The sequence below is a fragment of the Mesocricetus auratus genome, unplaced genomic scaffold (genome assembly GCF_017639785.1).
Source record: "Mesocricetus auratus isolate SY011 unplaced genomic scaffold, BCM_Maur_2.0 Super-Scaffold_6730, whole genome shotgun sequence".
Classification (NCBI taxonomy): Eukaryota; Metazoa; Chordata; class Mammalia; order Rodentia; family Cricetidae; genus Mesocricetus; species Mesocricetus auratus.
In genome coordinates, this window is record NW_024429184.1 from 65,954,106 (window position 1) to 65,980,346 (window position 26,241).

At 40.8% G+C, this 26,241-nt stretch overlaps 2 protein-coding genes across 3 annotated transcripts in view; both read right to left on the reverse strand.

The window, feature by feature from the left end:
* Window positions 1–9,421, reverse strand: part of Mcmdc2 (minichromosome maintenance domain containing 2) — a 32,775-nt gene extending 23,354 nt beyond the window's left edge. The window contains exons 1-9 of the mRNA XM_040741453.1: window positions 9,389–9,421; window positions 8,960–9,150; window positions 8,744–8,874; window positions 8,610–8,669; window positions 5,054–5,249; window positions 4,310–4,432; window positions 4,089–4,193; window positions 2,211–2,336; window positions 308–545 (exon numbers count right to left, since the gene is read on the reverse strand). Coding sequence (XP_040597387.1) covers window positions 308–545; window positions 2,211–2,336; window positions 4,089–4,193; window positions 4,310–4,432; window positions 5,054–5,249; window positions 8,610–8,669; window positions 8,744–8,874; window positions 8,960–9,053 — 1,073 coding nt within the window. The 5' untranslated portion in view covers window positions 9,054–9,150; window positions 9,389–9,421. The remainder of the gene's footprint in view (window positions 1–307; window positions 546–2,210; window positions 2,337–4,088; window positions 4,194–4,309; window positions 4,433–5,053; window positions 5,250–8,609; window positions 8,670–8,743; window positions 8,875–8,959; window positions 9,151–9,388) is intronic.
* Window positions 9,422–19,946: 10,525 nt separating this feature from the next.
* LOC101832863 (serine/threonine-protein kinase Sgk3) overlaps window positions 19,947–26,241 on the reverse strand; it is a 114,159-nt gene continuing 107,864 nt past the window's right edge. For both annotated transcript variants that reach the window (XM_040741454.1, XM_040741455.1), the window contains exon 17: window positions 19,947–21,625. In XM_040741454.1, coding sequence (XP_040597388.1) covers window positions 21,455–21,625 — 171 coding nt within the window. In that variant the 3' untranslated portion in view covers window positions 19,947–21,454. The remainder of the gene's footprint in view (window positions 21,626–26,241) is intronic.

The window sequence follows — 26,241 nt, forward strand, 5'->3', positions numbered from 1 at the left end:
GATAAAAGCAAAATACTGAGTTAAAGAGTGTTGGACAAGGAAGCCTGAGGAAAATGCTTTTGGAAGGTCTAACTGGGGAAATGGGTTGACATTGTGAGGTTAGATTCTTAAAATATTAAAAGCAAATATTTCAGTTCTAAAAGCATGTTTTAAAAGTTTCAAACTTTATTAATAACAATTTGTTGAAACACTTTAGTCTTCAGATGAATTCTAAGTAATCATCTTATAGTATTATCAGTAGGAAGGATTTATACAATTATGTGAGCAATATATAACTTGAAAACTTCATGGCACACATCCTACCTACCTATCTACAAGCAGACTGTCACTGGTGATAATTAAAATATCCAAGCAGTCTTCAGAGCCCTTGTTGCAGTCACTTGTCTGTACTAGACTCATCAACAAGCAGAGTTTGAGCAAATTGTAGGTCCCAGGAGGGACGATCTGCGAGGCGAAGACATTGGCAAGTATTGCCGTGAATTTCCAGCATGAGTTGGAAGTCAAGGACAGGAGACACCTGAAGTTGTCACTAATTCCTGAAGGAACTGAAAGAAAATAAAAATGACAGGTATTTGATTCCATTTGCCCAAAATAATATCAAACTATAGTTTTCAGTTGTGCCATACTCAAATTTTATGATATGATTGTGGTCATGCTTGTCCATCATTTCGTATCTTGGTCACCTAATGCACCCACGAGAATCAGTTTTACAGGGAAGGCAGATCGTTTGTTCTCCTTTGAAAGCCTGTGTGGGACAAGCAGGGATGGACTTCTGTTCTGCTGTGTTTGCGCCTGCCCACAAACGCTGGCGTGTTGTGCTCTGCGGGATTTATATTCTCCTACTTGGAAAACACTGTGCTATGCTGCACTGTAACATTCCAAATTTTCTTCACCCTGACGCCTTCCAGCTCCTGGGAAAGGTAAATGGTAGAGGAGAAGCTGTGCATGGCTATCCCTGCTCTTGGCCTGGGCTGCTCTCACAGCACAGACCTCCTCTGCTCACACATGTCCGTGGACAGGACAGGATATCTTTTTTTTTTTTTTTTTTTTTTTTTTTGGTTTTTCGAGACAGGGTTTCTCTGTGGCTTTGGAGGCTGTCCTGGAACTCGCTTGGTAGTCCAGGCTGGTCTCAAACTCACAGAGATCCGCCTGCCTCTGCCTCCCAAGTGCTGGGATTAAAGGCGTGCGCCACCAACGCCCGGCAGGACAGGCTATCTTAGCCTAACTCTTGGCACAGATTGGTGCTTACATCTGTGGATTCCTAGAGTTCAACACGAGAAATCAGACTTTCCACCTCCATTTGTGTTCTGCTAACAAACAGTAAGTCGTGAAGTACAATGAAATGGTCACCAAACTGTTGATTTATGTTGCTTGCTTTCCTCAAGATTTCCATTCGTTTAAGGAGAATTCTCTCCTTGATAAACTGAAGTGTCTAGGGTTTACTTGTGTTTAAATTCAAGTTGGTCTTCTATTACTACAGATTCTGAACTTCCATTCTATACTCAAATTTAACCAGCCCTTCCTATGTCAGTATGAAGCAAGTGAGAAGGGCAGGGCTGCTTTTCATTTTTTAGACACGTGATGCTAAATTATGTGGCGCTGTCCAGGGACACTGCTGGCAAGGAAGGTGATGTTTTAGTCCCCTGCCTTTACCTGTTCTCTTTTCAGGACCCAGGAAAGAAAAATGTACAGCTTACCGATGTCTTCCTCAGGCCACAACAGTTACTGTGAACAGCCTTAGTGAGGAAATGACTGGCTTACCTCTTGGTACCCTGAAAGAGTTTCTGTTTCTTACTATGTGTACTCCAGATCGAGCAAGCCTCTGCCACCAAGCACTAGGCTTGTTAAGTGTGTGCTACCATGCTCAGAAAAATGTCAGAAACATTTTGCTCATTGCTAACTTACAAAACCAACGTTAAGATGTAGTTCAAGAAAGGTCCTTAACTCCATCATGATTGTAATCACTGTATTTCCTTCCTTAATGACACCTGGGTGCAGGGCCTGTGTCACTGGCTAGTGACTTTTATTTGGAGGTAGAGCCTTGCTATATAACCCCAGCTGAGTGACATCTTATTATGTAGCTCAGGCTGGTCTTAAGCTTGTGCTCTGCCTCTCCAGTGCTGGGGTTACATGTGTGAACCACCACACCTGGCAAAACTGTTTGCTGAGTAGATGGACTTAAATATGTTAAAATATATGATTTAGCTTACCTTTTGCTGTATAAGGAGTGATACTATTTGCTTCTATACAGAGAGCAGTTTGTGAAGTTTTGACACAGACTGGAATTCCAATAATTTTATATTCATTTCCTATTTTCATTTTATCCACTAGCTCATCTATGGTTATTAAACACAAAAGAAAATAGTATTCACTAAGTGAAACATTTAGTAGTTGGGACAATTCAGTAGTTGGGTTAGTAGTGAAGTATTTACTTCAGTTCAGTATAGTATCCATATGCAATGGACCAATAATGGAAACCAAGGCCATTTTATTGCTGGCATATGTTAATATTTATAGGGAATATGAATTATCTTCAAGAGGCATGTGATATATAAACTAGGTTAATTAATATTCACCTATAATGCAACCAAGAGGAAAAATACCATTCTTTTATTTATTTATTTATTATGTATACAGTGTTCTGTCTGCATGCATGCCTGCAGGCCAGACAACGGCATCAGAGCTCATTAATAGACAGTTGTGAACTGCCATGTAGGTGCTGGGATTTGAACCCAGGTCCTCTGGAAGAGCAGCCAGTGCTCTTTACTCCTGGGCCATCTCTCCATCCCCCAGAAAATACCATTCTATATAGATAAAACATCTTTCAATTAAATGCTAAAGAATGTTAATAAGTTGGGCATGGTGGCACAAAGTGCCTGCCATGCACTTTATTGGGCATGGCTGGTCACATCTGTAACCTCAGTGCTAAATGGTATAGTGGAGAGACAGGCCAATTCCTGGAGCTCATGGGCTAGCCAGTCTAGCCCAATGGATAAACACCACATTCTATGAGAGAGATTCTGTTTCAAAACCAGGGTGTAAAGAGATGTGTAAGATCTACAGCATTGATCTCTGTACATGCCCATATACTACAAATACCACACACACACACACACACACACACACACACACACACACACCCTTCCTCTATCCCTTAAGTCTCCTCTCTCACCTGAACACAAGCATTGAATGTCTCAAGCCAACCAAACAACAATGATAAACCAATTAAAGAATGTAGAATTACAAGCGTCATGACTCTAAATGAATACTTTTAATTTCTCAAATTTTAGTACAAAGGAAAAGGTGAAACTCTATTTCTGTCACAATTCTAGCTTCCCTAGGTGCCTTATCCTGTGAATCATGTCCTACTTCATGGCAGACACTTGTCTCCTTGTACTTACCAATCAGTTTTCAACAAATAGTCATATGTGAGTGTCATTCTCATGTTTAACAAATATTTACTATGTGCAACAAATTCTCCAAATCTCTTTTTTTCCTGATATTCATATTCTAATAGTCTTTTTTTTTGAGATGGGGTCTCACTGGCTGGTCTGGCCTGGAACCTTCTATGTAGATTAGACTGGCCCTGAACCCAGAGAGTGCCTCTGCATGATGGGATTAAAAGCACACACTGTCACATCTGGCTCCATATTCTAATAGCAACACAAAGCACATACATATAGAACAATGTGCTATCATTACTATAATGAGGCCATGACTCTGGGACTTGGAAACTCCTGATAAAGATGACTGGTGTGGGGGTTGTCTCTGACTCTTTTGCCTGCTCTTGTGACCCTTGACATGGGGGTTTGTGCCAAGTCTTGTAACTTGTGCCATGTTTGGTGGATATCCCTGGGAGGTCTGCTCTTTTCTGAAGGGAGACGGAGGAGGAGTGGATCTGGGGGGACTGGAGGAGAGTAGGGAAGGGAGGCTGCAGTCAAAATGTGATGTATGAGGGATGAATGAATAAAAGAAAAAAGAAGGCGACCTTCCATTCTTAAGTTTTCAGGATGCTTCTAATCCGAGAACATAAACAAGATTCTATATTTTATAGCAATTTTTAAAAATTCAAACAGAATATAACATACCTCTTAGGAAAATACTAAGTGACTGAAACCTAAATGGCTGGCTTTTAGAATCTCCTTGAAAAGCATGAAGCACTTTTATGGTAATTATTTCAACTATCTGTTTATCTTAAGGCAAAGAACAAAAGAAATTGTTAATAGAATACATATTGAATTTGTTTCTTATTAAAATAGGAAGAGACTATTTTGAACATTATCACAAAATGTAAGTGTATTTTTTTTACCACCAAGTACTCTAAATTTTCTGTCTTCTTCCAGTGAAGATGAACACAGATTGCATGAAAAGTCATTTCTTACTGTTGCAGATTCAGTAGCACCAGGCACATGGACTCTTATATACTGAAATCCTGAAAGAAAACAGTGGTGAACCAAGCTACTCTCAGATTTTGCTATCTTCAATCATTTACTATTATCAGTTAGTGTTTATTGCATGCTTTGCTTATTTACTTGGACAGGTTGTCACTGTGTAGTCCAAGCTAGCCTTGAACCCTCCAACCTCTTGTCTCAGCCTCTCAAGTGCTAGTGACATGGCTGTTCCTTTCCAAGCACTGTGCTAAGGCACTAGTAACATGGGCATTTTAATACACAATGTCTGTATGTGACAGTAAGAAACGTAATTTTAGTATATGGCATCATTTGCAGAGTTCAGAGAGGAGAGACGAAGCAGCCAAGTCAACCTGTTTTGAGGGTCAATGGAGAAGATGTCTCACACAACAGCTGACTAGGTTAAACCTTAAGCACAGAGGGAACTGCACAAGCAAACAGTTCTCCTTTGCTCTTTCAGGATAATATAAACACTGATTAAACTGTGTCATGCAGGAAAAGACTGTCTCAAGATTATGCATAGTAAACATACAAACCTTAGGAGGCACCAAAGTAACTGTTTATTACTCTTTGATTAGTCACCAATCGTAAATATGGTCTGGGATGAAACAGCTTGGTTTTTCACTTCCCGTTTGAACACTGACCTTTTGAAAGAGGGCACACTTCATCTGAACAGAGGAATCTTGCACCTTGTGTGTACTTGGTTACAGTTGTCGTTGCAATCACAATTCCTTGCATCATATAAAATCTTTCAGATGTATAATTAAGTGGAAACTCACAAAGATCAAGACTATAACTCGGAAGGGGAGGTAAATGAGTTAACTTCAGCACAATGTTGATCTGATAAGAACACAAAAAGGATATTAATAAAACTTGCAATTCAATTTGACTTGGTTTATTATATAGTAAGAATACTATGTAGTTTGTTATTGTTGCTATGAACCAAATATTAAACCAGATAAAACATGAAATTTAAATACAAATCCTGTAACATTTTAATTAAAAGTCTCACAATGAACTCATTATTTTTTCTTTAAAAATACTCATTATCTGGATACTTATACAAAACAAAAAACAAAAAACAAAACCCAAACAAACAAAAACAATTCCAAACCAAAAGCATTGGAAACTTCAGTGCTCAAATTGTGATCTCAAAATCTTAATTCTCACTGAAAAGAAACAGAATTTTTCAGCAGGAAATCAGTAATTCCAAGTCTGGGGCAGAAACTACAGGAGATTGCACTGGGGCATCTTCTTTACATTTTTTAAAGATTGTACTTATTACACACACACACACACACACTCACTCATACACACACATATGTGCACGTGCACGCGTGTATAGATCGAAGACAATATAGGGATCAGTTTTCTCCTTCTACCATATGAGTCCTAGGGATGGAACTCAGGTATTCAGGTTTGGAGGCAAATGATTCTACCTGCAGACATACTAAAGAATTCACTTCCTCAGAGGCAGGCGGATCTCTGTGAGTTCGAGGCCAGCCTGGTCTACAGAGCTAGTTCCAGGACAGCCTCCAAAGCTACACACAGGGAAACCCTGTCTCGAAAAAAAAAAAAAAAAAGAATTCACTTCCTCTTGTTGAAAAAAAGAAAAGAAATATCAGCCATTATTACAGTTGCTACCTGTTTTCAAATCATTACTCTTCAAAACTTTTAAAATAATTAAATATTTATACTGCTGTTTCCAAAAGTTGTATTTCATAGTAACCGAATAAATGATGATAAATAACTTATTTTTATTCTCATTTTTTAATACTAGAGGTTAAAATCAGAGCTTGCCTATGCTAGGCAAATGCTTTCCTACCCAGCTATATCCCAAGGCCAAATAATTTTCTTTTACAGAATAATTTCAGATAATAAATTCAGAAAGGGTGGCAAAAGTAGAGAAATTTTAATGAAATAATAGACTCCAGGTATTCTAAAACCATCAAGTGAAAGTGGATAAGAAATGTTATAATGATGGGACCATAGCAATAGCATCTGAACCACTGATCAACTGTGACACCACTAAATGGCATCTATTATATCCTTAAGATGTGGACCGTATAACAATATGTAGCGTGCTGTTAGAATGCGTAGAATCTAGATTTAAGCTCAGAATCACATCTCATTTTAGATATACATAGGACACAGGGAAATGACATATCATTATGGTATCATAAGAAAGTAATTAGAGGGTTGGAAAGTTGACTCAGTGGTTAAGAGCACTGACTGTTCTTCCAGAGTTCCTGAGTTCAATTCCCAGCACCTGCATGGCAGCTCACAACTGACTGTAACTCCAGTTCTTGGAGATCTGATGCGCTCATACATGCAGACAAAACACCAATGAAAATGAAATAAAAAAGTAAATATTTCTTAAAAAGAAAGTAATCAGACAGAACCAGATTTATAATATTTTACAGGATAATCAGTTTCTTTTAAAAAGTCAGTGTTGCCGGGCAGTGATGACGAATGCCTTTAATCCCAGGACTCAGGAGGTGGATCTCTGTGAGTTTGAGGCCAGCCTGGTCTACAAGAGCTAGTTCCAGCACAGCTGAGCCTATAAAGAGAAACCCTCTCGAAGCCCTCCCCTCCAAAAAAAGTAAGTGTTACAAAAAGCAAGGAGTGGGTAGCCCTAGATGGAGAAGACTCAGATGGCCATAGAGAAGAAGCCTGCTGCAACATGTGACCTTGTTTAGATGCTAGTTTGTTTTCCTTTTGCTGGGGTGGAGGTGGTGGCGGGGGCTTAGGTTGCTTTGCCTTTTTTTTTTTTGAGACAGGCTCTAATATAGCCCAGGCTGGCTTTATTCCCTGTGTAGCAGAAGAAGACTTTAAACCACTGATCTTTCTGTTTCTACCTTTCAAGTGATGGGGTTATAGGGCATTCACTACCTCATACAGGCTTTGGTACTAGCTCAAAAACAAACAAACAAAAACAACAATTAAAAAAACTCTCCAGGTAAGAATTGGAAAAATTAAAATACGGACTAGATATTAGATGATATCAAGAAAGGTGATGACGACGTTGTGGTTACATAAGATAAACACAAGACTTTAAAGTGGATACTAAAGTATGTGTGGGGTGAGATACAGAATATCTGGGATATGTTTTAAAATAGTTCAGATAAAAATAGATGATGCAAATACACTGTATCACTGAGTTTGAACGATAGATATAGGGAAGCCCATTGTCTTAATTAATCTCTTTACTTTTGAAACGGTTATAAAAATATTTACTCTTCAAAGTGGTAGGTAATATGGAGAAAATGAAGTGTATTGAGATATTTGTAGTCAATGCTGGCTGTCAACTGGGGTTCAGTTACACTGGTAAATGTATTAATTTATTTATTTTTTGGTTTTACGAGACAGGGTTTCTCTGTATTGTTTTGGAGGCTGTCGGTCCAGCCTGGCCTCGAATTCACAGAGATCCGCCTGCCTCTGCCTCTGCCTCTGCTGGGATTAAAGGTGTGCGCCACCACCACCCGGCTAGGTAAATGTATTCTTGAGAGATGATTTACCACGGGAAGCTCATCTCCTCTGAACATGGGTAGGTAGCCATGGGAAGCAGACCTGTCCTGAATGTGGGTAGCACTGAACAAATCCTTTCTCCTTTAAATAGCTTCTGCCAGGTATGTTGATACAGCACTGAGACCTGGACACAGAGGCCTGTGAGACAACTGAGCAGTTCGACCTCTTACTGCAGATTGACAGCCTGATCAGAGTTCTGTGCCCATTCTCTGTCCTACAGACACCAATGATGGAATGAATAAATAAAAATAACAAATAAATGGAAAAAATCCGACAAAATAGTATATTGAACCTTGGGAGATGTACTCTTTTTAAATTTTTTTTTCGGTGCAAAAGCAAAGAGTCTTTTATTGTAGTTGTTTAACGAGCTAACCCCATTAGCTCAGGCCTTTCATCCATTCACCAAGGCAGACAGCCAGAGAAAGACCTTAAATTTTTATTTATTTATTTATTTATTTATTAATTATGTAGGAGTGCTCTGCAGGCCAAATGAGGGCATGAGATCCTATTATATATAGAGATGGCTGTGAGCCACTATGTGGGTGCTGGGAAGTGAAGTCACGTCCTCTAGAAGAGCAGCCAGTGCTCTTAACCACTGAGCCATCTTTCCAGCCCCAGAAAATGTACTCATTAGTGAACTTATGAAAAGAGTGATTTATTTTGAAAACTTACTTGAGTTTCAGTCTGTAACTGTCCAATTAATGAGAGAGTCTTAACAGCAACAAAGCAGACCTGTGATTTCAAATGAGCAAACCGGTTACCAAATGTTCACGTGGATGGGGAAATGATTTTCTTCTTTAACTTACTGATTGAAACACTTGAGCAGCTTTTAAGGGATGGTGTAAAATGTGGTTTCCAAGTGCAGCATCTAACTCTACAACATCAGAGGGATTTATTAAAATATTGAACCGATAGACAGCATAACTTTGGTTTGAATCTGTGGAGATATAAAGGTGAAAGTAAGGACAGGCATGTGTAGGAACCTGCCAGAAGGTTCTCAAGAGCCGCCTTCGCTGGCATACCGTTGTAGTGCTTGCAGTCATCCATAAACTTTTGGAGCCCTCCACTTCTGTCAAGATAGACAAGGGCTGCCTCTTTCATTTGTAGATTTGTCATTTTCTCCTTGTTGATGGTTTTCTCTATTATTAGCAAGTTAACCACAGTTGCTGGTAGAGATTACAAGTGATGAAACCTATATAAAGAAAGGAGAAACCTAGAAACAAAATAAAGCTTTCTTTTAAGACCTCTATAAAACTTACAAATTATTAAATTGAGAATACAGCTAGGTAAACTTCCCAACTCTAAAACCTTCCAATTGAAGGAGAAACAAAACCTTTTGGTTGGACCCGACCTCATACAAGCAAGCATGTCTCACTGAGTCATACTTCCATTCCCAAATAACACTTTAATCAACAGTTAGTTAGTTATGAGTTCAAAGGCCACAAGCTTACCAGGATGCTCACATGTCTTTCCAGCTCAGATACTGCAAAATGAAAGTTGAAATGAATAATCTTAGATAACGATAATCTCCTGTAAGCATAGACTGAAGGATGAATGTGTTACAAATTGTTTGATAAATTTGCTCTGGAATGACTCACTGGGTAAAGTTGCCAAGCCTGATGAGTTAAGTTTGATCCCTGGGACAAACATGGTGGAAGGAGGGAACTAACTTCAGCAAGTTGCCCTTTGATCTCTCACACTTGGATGTACACACACAGACACAGATGTAACAAAATAAATACTATAGTATTATGAGGGCCATGGTGGAAGGAGGGGACTAACTTCAGCAAGTTGTCCTTTGATCTCTCACACTTGGATGTACACACACAGACACAGATGTAACAAAATAAATATTATAGTATTATGAGGGCCAACTTGAAACGTCTGAGAAATGGTACTTGACCCAGTATTTGTTGGGGAAATTGGCTGACCTCTCTTGGCTCAGTGTCTTTAGCTGAAGGAGACAAAGGCATTGGACAGTTAAGGCCTCTTTCAGCTTTAAATCTTTGTCAGGGACAAACATAGAACATTAAACTATAGTAGAGAGGGGGATATAAAAAACTTATTTGAGCAGAAAACACAGATTAGAAACAAAATATGCTACAGTCACTGTGATGTTTATTAGGAATGATATGGTTAAGATTGGAACCTGCCTGTAAGGAATCCAATTTAGAGAAGTCAGAAATAATGACTAACACATGTACTGAATCATTATCAACTGTTTGATGTCTATTATTATTGGGTAGCCCACTTTCCCTAGGTTCCAGGAATACAAAATTAGCATCTATCATTTGTAAGAGTACAGCAGGTGAAGCAGCTATGCAAACAACTATGTGATAATTTGTAATAGAAATATGACTGTCAGCGACCACAGAACATGGTAAGTGAAATACTTCACAAAATCCAGGCCATGCTCATGTATGGGCCATGATGTTTTTCTATTGCTTTGGATTCTTTTGGTTGATGACAGTGAGCTAACAAAAAGCTATGCAGTCTACTTTGAAGGGATAAGGTGAGTTTCTCTGAGGCCCTAAACACCATAATGCTTTCCTGGAGAACCTGCCTAGCATGCATAAGGCTGGCTCAATCCCAACACTGCTAAAATAAATAAATATATAAAGTAAGTTGATTGCAGTCAGTGAGTATTTCTAAAATGGGTAGAGTTTTCCAAAGATAATGACTGACATCCCCATTAAGAGTCATACATCAGCCGGGCGTTGGTGGCGCACGCCTTTAATCCCAGCACTCGGGAGGCAGAGGCAGGCGGATCTCTGTAAATTCGAGACCAGCCTGGACTACCAAGCGAGTTCCAGGACAGCCTCCAAAGCCACAGAGAAACCCTGTCTCGAAAAACCAAAAAAAAAAAAAAAAAAAAAAAAAAAAAAAAGAGTCATACATCAGTGAATTCACCGCTATGTTAGGGTCAGAATCAATAATTTTGAAGGCTGACATCCTTAGAAAACCAGGTTTCTGCCGGGGGTGGTCATGCACACCCTTAATCCCAGCACCTGGGAGGCAGAGGCAGATGGATCTCTGAGTTCGAGGCCAGTCTGGTTTACAGAGTGAGTTCTAGGACAGCCATGGCTACACAGAGAAACCCTGTGTAAAAAGAAAAAAAAAAAAAAAAAAAGAAGAATCAGGTTTCCGAAGTTGGAGGACATTGGGTGAAACATTCGAGTAAAGCCAGACTGAGACTGAGTTTTGAAGTACAAGATGATTATATAGGAAAAGAGAAATTTAAATTTACAAAGCTTTTGAAATCAGAATTAAACCCATTTTATTTATTTTTGAAGTTAGTTTTTTCTGTTGCCTGTGTGGAGAATGCTTTGAAACGGCAAACAGCCAATTACGGATTTTCAACTAGTGTTTTCTTTCTAAGAGATGGACTAGTCCAGGGTATTTGGAACAAAATGGAATGAAGACAATGAATTCTAGAATTTTTATTTTTTATTTATTTAAGATAAGGTTTCTCTGTGTAGCCCTGATTATTCTGGAACTTACCCTGTAGACCAGTTTGGCCTCAGAGATCCACCTGCCTCTGCCTCCCAAGTATTGGGATTAACGGCGTGCGCCACCATCGCCCAGCGAATTCTAGAATTTTAAAGACTCCATTCTGGACCTCATGACCAAGCTGTACAACACAGAGAGGAAAATATCAGTCCAGGCCGGGTCGTGGTTGCACACATTCAGGAAGCTGGGCAGACAATTCAGAGATAGTTTCTGTAGTCTCATATTTGTAGGCAAATATGAGCTCTAAACTAGTCTGAGTTGCACAGGAGAGCCTGGACTTGAAATCAACAGCTGTGATGCCCAGGGCCAGGTTCCATCCCAGCACCTCCAAGTAGGGGAGTTTTCAAGTAGCAGGTGTGGGAGCCTCAGACTCTCAACAGTCAGGTAGGAAAGAGGGTGACGAGGAATTGGGTCTGGAGTTCAGGGGCTTCAGAAAATGAACACGGAGCCCAGTTGTCGGCCAAGAATTAAGTCTTTCTGGATATGGGGGCGCTCGAGTTTAATCCCAACACCCGGGTGGCAGAGGCAGGAGGATCTCTGTGCAGTTCGAGGCCAGTCTGGTCTACAGGGTGAGTTCCAGGACAGCCAGGGCTACAGAGAAACCCTGTCTCGAAAACCGCCACCACACACACACACACACACACACACACACACACACACACACACACACACACACACACACACACCATTCACAATTAGGGAATTATGAGGAGAAAATGAGGAGAAAAGGACACAGGGCGACTGGGATATTCCAAGTCTTCCCTCCTGTCAGGGCTGAGGGAACCGAGAGGAGCTGAGGAGACCAAAGCTCGCACAACCCAGAACTCAGCCACGAGAGTCCCCCAGTCACCTGGAGCCCCGCCACTCCGGCCGCCTCTGGAACCAGACCCACCTGCGTGCGCGACCGCGTGCTCTGCAGCGGGCCTCCTGCGCACGCGCACTCCCCCGCACCCCCCCACCCCCCCCACCCCCGCTCCGGACCGACCGTTGGCGGGCACCGGGCCTGCTGGGACCTCAGCCCTTCAGTCACCAACGCATCCATCCCCCCCCTGTACCATCACAGTTCACTCCCCGAAAGAGATGGAGCCACGTCTGCTTTTGTTATCTAGCCACTGACATCTGTGTAAAAAAATAAAAAATCAAATTCTGCTGGCGGGGATGCGAAATAGCTCTGTAAACGTTGAGGCAGACTCTCAAGGGGCTAATTCCGATTGAATCGAAAACGTGTCCACAGAAAAACTTGCACACGTAAAGTCATACTATTACTCGTAACTGCCTTGAAGTTCACACCCCAGTGTCCAACTAGCGTCAAACAGACGTGGTATAGCAACGCAGGACAACACAGTGTTCTTCGAATTAAAAAGAGAATTTAGTGCTGGCACAATATGGATTGCTCGTGACTGCATTGTTCAAGATGAAAGACACAAGAGTCATGTGCTGTGTGATGCCATTTATATGAACTATCCAGGATAGGCAAACAGGTTGATAAGGGAGCAGAAGGTGACTGATACTGGGTAGGGGATTTCCCCCCTAAAATTATGGTAAAACACACACAACAAAGTGTATCATTTTAGCCATTCTCAAGTGGAAGCTGAGTGGCACTAAGTTCACATTGTCTCGAAACTGCAACAATCTTTCCAGTACTTTTTCATCTTCCCTAAACTCCCTAGCATTTAGTGATTTCCCAAGTGCCTGGCAATAATTATTCTGTCTTCTTGAAGTTGGCTACTTCAGAACTCAAAGATGGAATCACACAGTATTTGCTGTCTTGTGCATCTTATTCTACTTCATCAGATATCAAGGCTCATCCACGCTGTAGTGTTAGAACTGTCTTCCTTTGTAATACTCCACTAAGAGCATAGCACATTGTTCATTGTTTCTTTTCTTAGTGCTAGGAACTGACACTGAACTAGGCCTCCAGCTCCCAGTGGTTGCTTGTGAAATGATGGAGATATCCTAAAATTGACAAAATAATAGTTGTACAATTCTGAATGTAATAAAGTCTGTCAGTTGTTGATTTTGAAGCGTGGTCTCTCTACTACAACCCAGGATGGCCTTACATTTCATTTGTAGCCCGGGCTGGCCCTGAACTCAGTTTATAGCATAGGCAAGCTTTCGACTTAAAATTTTACCTCCAAGTGCAAGGCTTACAGGTACACCTCACTGTATCTGGCTAATAGTGTGCATTTTTAAATGAATGAGTTATACAGTATGAGAATTAAAGATCAATAAAACTTTTAACAAACAACAAAACCAGTAACAACCATGCTGGCTCGAGTGTACTTACTTGACATAGCAAACCTCCTTCCTCTCCAGGTTTCAGTCAGGAGGCTAACACCACATAACGTGTGTCCCACCTAGTCACACCACGTGTACCAGCAATCCACTTTGGAGGTTTTATGTTGACTCTTGGGTTGTTTGCTAACCTGGTGGTTGCAAACATGGCAATGCAGACACTTCTTGTGATACACTGATTCCAAGTTTGGGGGACACTCTTCTCTTCGTGCAAGTGCAAGGCAAGGCAATGGGAGTCGCAACAAGCACAGGACAGGGCACTGCTGCATTGATGATGCCGCCTCCTAGCCAGCTTTCATATCACTAGTACAAAGGACACCACAGCAAAAAGGGACAAATGATATTTTTGCATCATTTTCTATTTTTTCTTTTTCTTTCTTTCTTTCTTTTTTTTTTTTTTTTTTTTTTTTTTGCTTGTTGAGACAGGGTGTCTCTGTGTAGCTTTGGAGCCTCTCCTGGCACTTGCTCTGTAGACCAGACTGGTCTCAAACTCACAGATTCACCTGCCTCAGCCTCCCAAGCTCTGGGATTAAAGGAGTGTGGCACCACTGCCCAGCTCATTTTGTATTCTTATAGCCCTCTGGAAGAGCCTGTGTAAAGATGGCTCAATCTGAGGGACAGTCCATCCTGGTGGAGCAGGCACGGTACCGTGGTGGCGGCAAAGGTGCAAAGCGGCTGGTTACATTGGGTCTTCGGTCAGGAATCAAAGAAACACATGGTGGCATTCCATAGGCTGTATCCTTTTGTGCAGTCTAGGACATCAGCCCACAGGGGTTGCCGCCCACATTCCGAGTGGATCTTCCCTCTTCAGTCAAACCTCCCTGGAACAGCTCACAGATCCGCCCAGACTCACGTTTCTCCCCTGGAACAGCTCACAGATCTGCCCAGACTCACGTTTCTCCCCTGGAACAGCTCACAGATCCGCCCAGACTCACGTTTCTCATCCATAAAACCAGTCAAGATTATCTGGGGGCTCTTTACTAGTCTTCAGTCACAGAAGCCCACACAAGCTCCCCCTCTTGTATTTATGTCTTCTCTACTTTCTTACATCTATTTCCCATTCCCCTTTTTACTTGATTGTAACTTTCCATACATTTAACAGTCTCTAACATTTGTGGACCCTAACAGTATCCCAACTTTCCCTTCCAAGCTATTTTACCTATCTGGACTTTTTTTTCCAAATTAGATTAAATATTTAATCTTTGTTCTTATCCACCCCACTTCTCTTTCGCTTTTAATCTTATTAACTAGCAGCTGAGTCTCCTCCATACCATCCTTACTGTCTATCCTCCAAGTTACTGAAGTCAAGGGGCAGAGCTATTCATTGACTAGTGTGACATTGTACATTGGGAATACAAATCAGTTGTAACTGCTCTCCCAGTTAATATCCTACTCAGGGGGTCATATAGAATTACTTTCTGAACTCAATTCTACCACATTTCACTCCTGCCTGAGCATCAACCTAGGGCCTGGAGAGATGGCTCAGTACTTAAGAGTGCTACAAACCCAGGCTTGGTTTGTTACACCCATATGATGGATCACAACCAGCTGTAACTCCAGTTCTATGGATCTGATCCCCTCCTTTGGTCTCTGCAGGCTACTGCACATACATGGTGCACACACACACACACACACAGAGCTTATGGAATCTAGTGAGTTACAGGAAATCCCAGAGGACTCAAAATACAATTATAAGTATGTTCAAATGCACAAATATCTGAATCAAATAAGGAAGACAATGGATAATATGAATGAGGAATTAAAGACACTTATCAGAAATGCTGGAGATAAAAGGAACAGTAATTAAAATAAAAATGTATGTGGAATGTCTCAGCAATAGAACGGAGCTAGGATAGGATACCTGAGCTTGAAGACAAGATGGAAGAACTAGAACAATCCGAAAAAGATAAACAAAAGGGTACCAGTGGGAATTTCAAGATACATGACACTCTGAACAACAAAATCTGAAGTTATAGGCATCAAAAAAGAACCACCTCAGTCTGAAGGCACAAAAAACATTTTCAAAAAAATCCAAAATGAGTTTGAGGCCAGGCTGGACCGACAGCCTCCAAAACAATACAGAGAAACCCTGTCTCGAAAAAAAAAAACCCAAAATGAAATAGCCCAGCTTTAGGAAAATGCCAGTCCCAACACAGAAGGGAATTAGGACCAAAACAACAGTACACAAAACCTCCCCTACTCATATTAAAATGAAAACCCTGCATGAAAAGAACAAACATAAAAAGCATACCAAGAAATGCCAAGCCTGTCACATATAAAGGCCCATCAGAATAACAGACTATTCACGTGAACTTTAAAAACCAGGAAGGCCCGGACAGACAGATGTATTTAAAGTTCTGAAAGACAACTGCCACCCAGACTACTGTACTGTGGGGACCGCCACGGGCTCATGTATTTGGCTACTTGGTCCCCATTTGGTGGTGGTATATGGTGAGGTTGTGGGCAGGATGCTTAGTCTTACTGGAGGAGCAGTCACTGGGTGTGAGCTCTGAGTGTTTACAACCTTGGTCCACTTGCGGATCCCTCTCTGCTCCCTGTGTATAGTTGTAAATGTGCACAGTCAGCTTCCCACTCCTACTTCCCTGCCTCCCCCACCATTATTGACCCTCCGTCTGGAATGGGAAGCCAATATAAATATTCCTCTAAGTGGACTTCGGTCAAGGTGCTCTACTACAGAAACAGAAACAGCAAATTTGTCTCTCATACCTGAAGAAAAAACAAGAACTTCCCATGATAAGAACAGGCTAAAGGAACTTATGTCCACTAAGCCAGCTCAGCAGAAAATACATGAAGAAATCTTTCTGACCAAAGGGAAAAACAAATCCACCTCCACAGCCACAGAAAAGATAAGCCATGTTAAGGTAATAGTTAACTGAGAGGAGAGGAAAAACACCAAACACTACAGAAATCGACCCGATGTTAGGGATGAATATACAAGTCACTCTGAATAGTAACAGTCTTGATCAAAAGACACTAAATGATTGGAACAAAAGGCAGTGATTATGTATTGTATTAACCGGACTCCGTGGGTTAGTTAAAAAGGACATGAAGTTGGTAGAGGAACGTGTTGTAGGCAAGTATGGGAAGGGGGAATGCCAGAGTGGTGTTTGGATAAGGCCAAAATACATCCTACATATGTACTTGTGATAATGTTCTCAATTAACAATCAGGCTAGAGAGACGCCTCAGGTGCTCTTCCAGAGGACCAGGGCTCGACTTCAGCACCCATGTCAGGTAGTTCACAGGCACCTGTGTTTCATCTCAGGCGACCTGACTCTCTTCTGGTGTCTATGTAACACCTGCATACATGTGAATATGTGTATATAAAATTAATAAGCAAGTGTCAGTGATCAACATCAACAGACTAACAAAGTAAACTAATGTGGCATGGCATGTGTGTATACATACATGTTGGGAATTGAACCCAGGGCTTCAGGGAGACTAGGTAAGCAGTCTACCACTGAGCAATGCCCCCAGATCATATTCAGTAATTAAAACATACATTAGTTGTGTATGTGTGTATTCATGCCAGAACACATGTGCACATCACAGAACAACTTGTAGGTGTCGGTTCTCTTTCCTTCAATCATGTAAGTCCTGGGTACTAAACTCAGCTCATGAAGCTTGGTGTTATTATTGCTGAACCATCTTGCCAGCCCATAAGCTGTAATTTTTGCATGATTCATTGCTACCATTAAATCACAGAAAAACCTAGCAGAAGGACTGTATTTATTAGTTAGAAAGAACTGAAAACGCCCAACAGTGATTCCAATTGGCCATATGTGTGGTCTAGTAGAACTGTATTTCAATCTTCTGCATTCCATGAGTTAACCATTAAAGCATAAAAACATTTAAATAGTGACAACTCGTTGCAGGCATTCCCACAAATATTTTACCAAAACTAAAGTAGAAATACCTAATTATCTATCTTTAGAAATTACTCAAAGTATAGTGGGTGTGAGAAACAATGAACCTATGAGACACAGTCCAGCAAAAGAGAATTTAAGGTAAAAATTTAGATGTCACTTTTGAATTCAGACAGGATTTTTAAACATTTTATTTTTTAAAATGTCATTTTACATTCCAACCACAGTTCTCCCTCCCAACCCCCTTGCCTTCCCTCCCCCACCCCAAACCACCCCCCATCCACTCCTCCCAAGGAGTAAGGGCTCCCACGAGGAGTCAACAAAGTTAGACAGGATTTACACAATCATCAAATGTGTCTGCTTCTCCTGGTGGGCAGGGCTAAAGAGTGACTTAAGTTACTGCCTTAAACATTCATCTTATAGCAACCATGTTTTTATCCGCAGGGTTATTTGACCACCTCACTGCTGTAGAATGACTCTCAGTATCTTGGCTTTTTGGTGTACTATTAAGTTATTTTCTACTGTTGCAACTTTGGTTAAATTTTCAAAAATTGTATTTGAAGACAGTGCAGCATTTTTCCTTTCTCGGTCCATTTACTTGTGTAAAACTGCACATTAAATGTTTTTAAAATCACATTTGTGTATGGGGGGTGCACATGGTCAGAGGACAACTTACGGAAGTCGGTTCTCTCCCACTATATGGGTCTCAGTGACTGAACTCAGGTAACCAGCCATGGTGGCAAGTGTCGTTACTGCTCAGCTATCTTGCCCAGCCTGAAAAATTATTTGTATAAGGTCTGTTTATCCACTAAAGAGTATGTTTAAAAGATTGCAAATGAGCCGGGCATTGGTGGCACACGCCTTTAACCCCAGCACTCTGGAGGCAGAGGCAGGCGGATCTCTGTGAGTTCGAGACCAGCCTGCACTACCAAGCGAGTTCCAGGACAGCCTCCAAAGCCACAGAGAAACCCTGTCTCGAAAAACCAAAAAAAAAAAAAAAAAAAAAAAAAAAGCAAATGAATAGTTGTATAATTTTCCATGAAACTAAAAAAAATGTCAGGAGATAAATCTCCAACTAGAATTCTATCAACAAAGAACAATTTTTCTTATATTAGTTTAATAAATACAGAAAGTGGAAAAGAATCCAACTATTCTTTAAAAATTTAAAGATTTGTTTTCATTATGTATGTATGTATGCATGTGTGTATGCATGTATGTATGTGTACTGCATTCAAGCCTGGTGCCCGAGGAGACCAGAAAAAAAAATGGTTGGAGTTTCTAGACTTGGAGCTACAGGCTATTTTGAGCCACCAGGTGGGTACTGGGAACCAAACCCAGGACCTCTGCAAAACAGCAAGTGTTCTTAACTTTGGATCCATCTCTCCATCCCTGTCCCAGAATTCTCATACATCTGGGTGTTATCACTCATTCTGCCTGCTAATTTCTTTTACACAACCTTACTTACCAGAAGGTCCTCAGACCATCAAGAGTTCAAGATATGGCTTCATATTACTGTGCTTTCAATGGCTGTGTTCCCACAAAACTCTTGGGTGCAACACAATCCCTAGGAAAACACGGGAGGAGGGACTCTAGGGAAGTAAACAGGATTTCCCCTCAAGAAACCAAAAGCCTCTTCTACCTCACCAAGCTCCAGCAGGGAGACCCCAACTATGAAGAGGCCTCCACCATCAACAAACCTTTACTGCCCTGACAATGATCTGCAACAAAACAAGGAAGTAAAAATTACCTTTAGAGGCTTGAGGATTAAAAAAAAAGAAAAACCTCACTTAAACAAGCCACAATTAACAAGCCATAATCCCTAGTCCAGGAGGCGGAGCTGAAAGTGTCCCGAGTTTGAGGCCATGCTGGGTTAGAGGGACATTCCTAAAAACAAAACAGGCAAGCAGTGCTGTCTTCCCCAATGTAACCAGTCCTCATCTAGACCTTTGATTATTTTGGTAGCTAACATGAAATAGCTATTCAAAAGCCAGATATTTAATATAAGACTTACAGTATGGGAATGAGGATAAGCTTGGAACTGTGTTTCCTGACCCATGTATATATATGTCATTATAAAATAACCAGGTAATTCATGTCTACCCAATAATTTGACTAAGTTTTATACCTTTTCTTTCACACAAAACAATTCATTTTAGTGATTACTGTAACCATTACTAACAGGTAACCAATAACAACAGGAATTAGATGTTGATCATTAATCTTTCTGATAATTTTATTATACTACATAGATCCGTATTTCTTGTGATCCAAGAAACATCAAAAATCTAAAATTTGTTCTTAAAAATACAATATTGCACTTTAATTTTTGGCAATTTAATTAAAGGATATCTGAATAAAAAATCATACATGTACAATTTTTGTCTTGATTCATAATCAACAAAAAACTGTATTAAAGTAGAGCTTACAGAAGTGCCCCAAATCAAATATGTACAGTAAAGAGGGAACATTTCACCTGTAAGGGATGTCCAGTGTCCTGCATATAAATACCTCCTGTCAAGTACTGCCTATCCCCGTTCTGCCAAAGGGTATTGGTGAGAAATATTTCTGTCATCTTTGTCAAGACAACACACAAAAGGAAGTTTGTTCGTAGAACAGTTCATGATACTGTTCTCTGAAGGACTTGAAAAATCTGTCCTCCAGAACTGAGGTCCCAAGCTAAGCACCCCCTTTTAAATGGCTTCTCTTTACCTAACATCTTTTACCATTAGAGATGTAGATGTTAGTTGACATGTATTTTATGGTCAGTCCCTGTCACTACCAAAGGAATACTGAACATGCATCTGTTAAATTACTGTTACCTTTTGTTACAGTGCAGCAGGTGACATATTTACACTGACCCAGATTTGCTTTTTTATTTTTTAATTCATAATTAGGTAAACATTATAGGAAGCTACTTTTTCTTCCTGTCATTTTAAAAACTTGATTGATTATGAAGGCAGTTTTGAAATAGCTATTTGCAAAAACAGACACCAAGGTTTAGACCCACTCAACGGTCTATTAAACCTTCAGAGTCAAAAGAAACATAAATAGAAAACATTTATAATATAAATATACGACAGAGACATTGATTTTTGGCACCACTAAAAGACATCTGGAGGCTTTTTATTAATTCTCAGTTCCTCGGGAGTTTTGAACACTTCTAGCCATTAGCTATTTTCTTTTCCTTGAGAGGAAAAATGGTGCATGAATGAGAACTGAGTATTTCAAAAGCAAAGGGTTTCTTTTTGTTTCCTTCTACGGGCTGCAAGTGAGTAACTAGCTGTTAATGTCCATGAGCAGCCAGGGTGTTTAACCTGCCTTTGCATTTGACTCCTACCAAGAAGCAAATTTCAAATAGTAACTTATCACGGGAAGATAGGGGTTCATCTTAAACCACCATGTACCATTTGCATAGTTCTGCTATGATAAAAGTCATAGAATTATAAAGATATTAATGCATCTTATCTTAACTGTAACAGACTATTAAAAACAGTCTATCTTGGGTGTGTTAGTGTAAACTTAACAGGGAAAAACAGTCAATAGCAAAAAATTATCTTTAAAAATAGGTTAATGCTAAGAATAATAGCTTTAAATTTTTGTTTAAAAATAAGCTTAATAAACAAGAATACAAATTTCAGTCCAAAACTCAGCTCTTTTGAAATGCCCTATTTCTTGCTTACAGCAGAAAATACGTATTTCATAGTTTTCAACATTACATGTAAAAATGAGGCACTGTTATACATAGTTGAATATATTCACACAAATCAGTGTTTCTGTCTCCTCCGCAGGCTTGAATTTGCCCAATGGTTTCTGAACATCAAACTGTTCACAAAAATAAGTCTTCTGAAGGAGGGGCGTAAGAAAAACCAAGAAATGCATCATCTGCCTCCAGAACACTGGCATTCACTATAGAATAGTCGGAAGACATGCACACAGAATAGGGAACAGCTTCTTCCGTGAAGACTGTGTCAAAGTTCCTGATATCATCCGGTCCGGCCTAAAACACCAAAAACACAGCATCATTTACCTTCGCTTTTCGGTCATCAACTTATTATTAAGGCTAAATTTGTCTATTTTAACATGTTAAAAGGTTGCAGATGCTTACACACACACACACACAAACCTCCACCATTCTCTCTATATATCACCATCCCTATGGGCAGAAACAGCTCAGGGAGTGCTCCAGGGCAGTGTTTTACTTTTAGCTTGCCTGTTCAGTGTCAAGTTTGGAGGAGTGAGGCTGTGAAAGGCAGCTCTGTGGTCCTACAGAGATGGTTATGCAGCTGTCTCTGGGTGAGGACAAGCTTAGCTGGAAAAGCCTGGGGGATCAGCTAATGGGACAGTAAGATGAGCAAGGCAGATGCTTAGCTCCAAGGCAGTACTTCTCAGTATGACGACACTGAACCTTTCCCTTCAATTACATTTACAGATAGGAACTGAGATTCAAACTCAAGTGATGTTAAGGTAAAAGGCACGCAGCTCTACAGGAGATTCAACTGAATGACAAAGACAGGGACTCAGGGAAGGGAAAATAACCCCAGGATATCATTACTGTAAATCTACAAATTAATCAGAGAACAGGAAATGAACCTGGGATGCTAAATTCTTCCATGTAAGAAAACCTGCCTCAGAGTGAAGTTCTCTAAAGTGTAATCCATTAAAGATTTTAGAAATAAAAGGAATTTAAAAGGGGTGGAAGAAGCCGAGTGGTGGTAGGGTACGACTTTAACCCAGCATTTGGGAAACAGACCAGGGGGATCTCTGTGAGTTCAAGGCCAGCTTGGTCTACAAAGATACACAGAGAAACCCTGTTTCGAGAAAAAAAAACAAAAACCCAAAAACAAGGAGGGGGCAGCTTAAGAAGAGATGGCTCAGGGGCTAGGAGCACTGGCTGCGGGTAGAGCCAGATTAGCTCCTTCCCACGAACTCCACTTTCTGTTCAAGCCCATCTCCATTACTTTGGGTGGGCTGGGACTCAATACCTTTCCTGTCCTCCATTACGATCTTTTCAGATTTACTCTTAGTTCTGTAGCAGTTTACTTGCAGGAGTCCTTTCTCCCACCCAACCTCATTCCCTTAGGACTCCATCTTGTAGTACAGATCCAGCTTAGTTCTTTCACACCAACCCTCTCTGCCTTTCCTCCAAACCCCACCAAGTCTATTCCCTTCTGTTACCCCCTGACTAGCAAAGGCACTCTCTGCCAGGAACCCCAAAGCCACCACACTTGCTCAGGATCCAGAGGGCAACAGCAGCCAAAGGACAGAACTCTCAGCCAACAGCACCAAGAGCAGACAGTGACACCAAGAAGCCCTTGAACACTGTAACTCAGAGGCACAGATTCCAGCACAAAAACACAAACATGCACAGAACGGCAATGTGCCTCTACCAAAACCCAGCAGGCCCTGGAAAATGCATATGGCATACATACAAGTCAGGGACTTCAAAAGAGCAATCATGAATATAAAAACTTTAAAGAGGATAGGATATCAATAAGTCCCTTAATAAAGTCTGTAAAAATGCAAACAGTTGAATGAAATCACGAAAACAACTCCAGAAAGAAAAGTAAAATAAAGAAACAGAATCACTGAAGAAAACCCAAATTGAAATAAAACCGTAAATGAAAAATTTAGGATGCCGAAAGAAAACCTGAGAGGTAAGCCCCACCAAGTGTTGTGTAATGGCTTCCTCCCAGATTGAAACAGTCCATCCTACAGGTAAACTCCTTAAGCAGGAAGGTAAACAACTGAAAATAGCCTAGGAAGTCCCTGAAACTGACTAAATTCAGTAGGCCCCTCACTCTCAGAATAAAGAAGCCAAACTTCAGAGAAGATTCCGAGGCCAGACAAGCCTCCCAGGAAAAGCAGAAACCACTGACTTGCCTCCAAGAGGGTTAGATCAACTGAGCCTTGGGAAGGGACACTCTCCAGCTTGTTGAGCTGCTTGCAGGCTGTGCAGTGCAGTGTGTTCCAGGTTCCCAGATTTTGTGAGATGTTACCCACACTGGGGTGGGTTTTGGTGATGCAGCTGTCTTTGAGTCATTTCTGCTATTGTAAGTGACCCCCTCACCCATATTCCTGTAAGTAAGCCCAAAAAACTTGTTGTTTCACCAAGTTGAACTTTGGTGGTATCTGTAGTTTGGTCTGTCATGGGGTCTCTATCTTGGGTGAGTAGGTATGTGTGTTGCACCTCCCCAGGAAAAGCCTTGTTACACAACACCAACATGACTACACACAGAAACCCTGTCTCTAAAAACAAAAACCTGCAGCTAGAGACTTGCTTTGTGACCAAGTATGTGGTCAATTTTGGAGAATGTTCCATGAGGTGCTGAGTTCTTTTTATGACTGTCTTCAACAAATGATGCTGGTCTAATTGGATGCCAGCAGGTAGAAAAATGCAAATGGATCCATATCTATCACCCTGCACAAAACTCAAGTCCAATGGATCAAAGACCTCAGCATAAAACCAGATACACGGAACCCAACAGAAGAGAAAGTGGGGATAGCCTTGAAGTCGTTGGAACAGGAGACAACTTCCTAACTAGAAAGTCATTAGCACAGATGCTAATGGGACCTCATGAAACTGAAAAGCTCTTGTAAGGCAAAGGACACTGAAAATAGGACAAAACAGAGCCTATAGAATGGGAAAAGATCTTCAACAATTCCAAATCTGACAGAGGACTGATATCCAAAGTATAAAGAACCCAAGAAACCATCAACAAACCAAACAATACAATTTGAAAATGGGGGTTAAGCCCAGCAATGGTGGTGCACACCTTTAATCCTAGCATAATAATCAACATTCTAAATATATAGAACAAAGAAAGGATATTAAAAGCTACAATGGAGAAAGATAAAAGTAACATGTAAAGGCAGGCCCATTAAAATAACACCTAACTTCTCAATGGAGATTCTGAAAGTCAGAAGGGTCTGGACAGATGTTATAAAACTCTTAAGAGACAACAGATGCCAGCCCAGACTACTACACCTAGCAAAACTATCAATCATAATTGACAGAGAAAGAAAAACATTCCATGATAAAACCAAATTTAAGTAATTTACATCTACCAATCCAGCCCTACAGAAGGCACAGAGAAGTCAAGCTGGCATCTAACTAGAGCCTTCACCCCTACTAAACTTCCATGGTACTAAAAGGTACTCTGCACACTACTGGGGGAGAAAGGCAATCTTCAATACATTCTAGCTCCAAATCCTGCAACCCACAACAGTGATCTGCTTGCAAGAAATACTGGTATAATAGTGGCACAAATGTTATGGGAACCACCAGCCACTCTGACTGAATGTAAAGCCCGTCCATGAGACAGAAGCCACACTAAAGTGCTAAAGTGTCCAAGAACTTGAGACCATACATAAATGCTATACTATTATTAGAGGAAATACTAATGCCAGGGGAAAATATAATATTATTAGTCTGTTAAAGAAAAGTAACAGTAAAATGACTCCTAATAACATACGGAAAAAAATCAGTTTCCTCCAGTGGGGTCTCCCTAGGTGTACTACCTCCCATGAGGGCAGGCCCCGTGTTCAGGAGTACTTGGTCAACACAAAACAGACTCGATGGTATTTTGTAGACTTGGCTTTTTGCTTTGAGCATTTTCTTTCTTTCTTTTTTTTTCTTTTTTTTTGTTCTTTGTTTGGTTTTGTTTGTCTCTGGTTTATTTTGATTTTCATTTGTTCCATTTGTGTGTGTGTGTATGCATATTTTGCTTTTTGTTTTGTTTTTGTGGTGTGTTCGTTTTCCTTTTTGAGACAGGGTTTGTCTGTGTGGCTCTGGCATTCCCTCTGTAGACCAGGCTGACTTTGAACTCAGAGCTCCGCCTGCCTCTGACTCCTGAGTGCTGGGATTAAAGGTGTGTGTCATTACACCCAGCTGACTGTGGACTGTTTCTTTAAGGGAGGGAGAACGTAAGTTTGAGTGGGTAGGAAGGTGTGGAGGATAATGAGAAGAACTGGGGAAAGCGGAAAACATGATGAAAATATAACTCAATTAAAAAAATAAATTATAGCCGGCATGCCTTTAGTCCCAGAACTCAGAGGCAAAGGCAGGCAGATCTCTGAGTTCGAGGCTAGCCTGGCCTACAAAGCTACACAGAGAAACCCTGTCTCAAAAAACAAAACAAATTGTAACAGAAAATAACACTGGCTGCTCTTCCAGGGGATCCAGGTTCAAGACCCAGCACCATTTCCAAAATATCTGCATGCACACAGTGCACAGACACACATGCAGGCAAACACTCATACACACACATAAAAGAAAAATAAATCTTAGAAAATTAAAAAGGGAGCATTACTATTGCAGAGGCCCCAGGTTTACTCTCAGCATCTGTATCAGATGGCTCACATGGCCTTTAAATCCAGTTCTGGGGGATCTAATGCCCTCTTCTAGCCTCAGCAGGCACCAGGAATGCACGTGGTACTCATATGCACACTCACACACACACACACACACACACACACACACACACACAAGTAAATATTTAAAAATAATTTCACAGGGACTGGAGAGATGGCTCAGCTGTTAAGAGCACTGGCTGCTCTTCCAGAGGACACAGGTTCAATTCCCAGCACCTACATGGCAGCTCACAAGTGCCTATA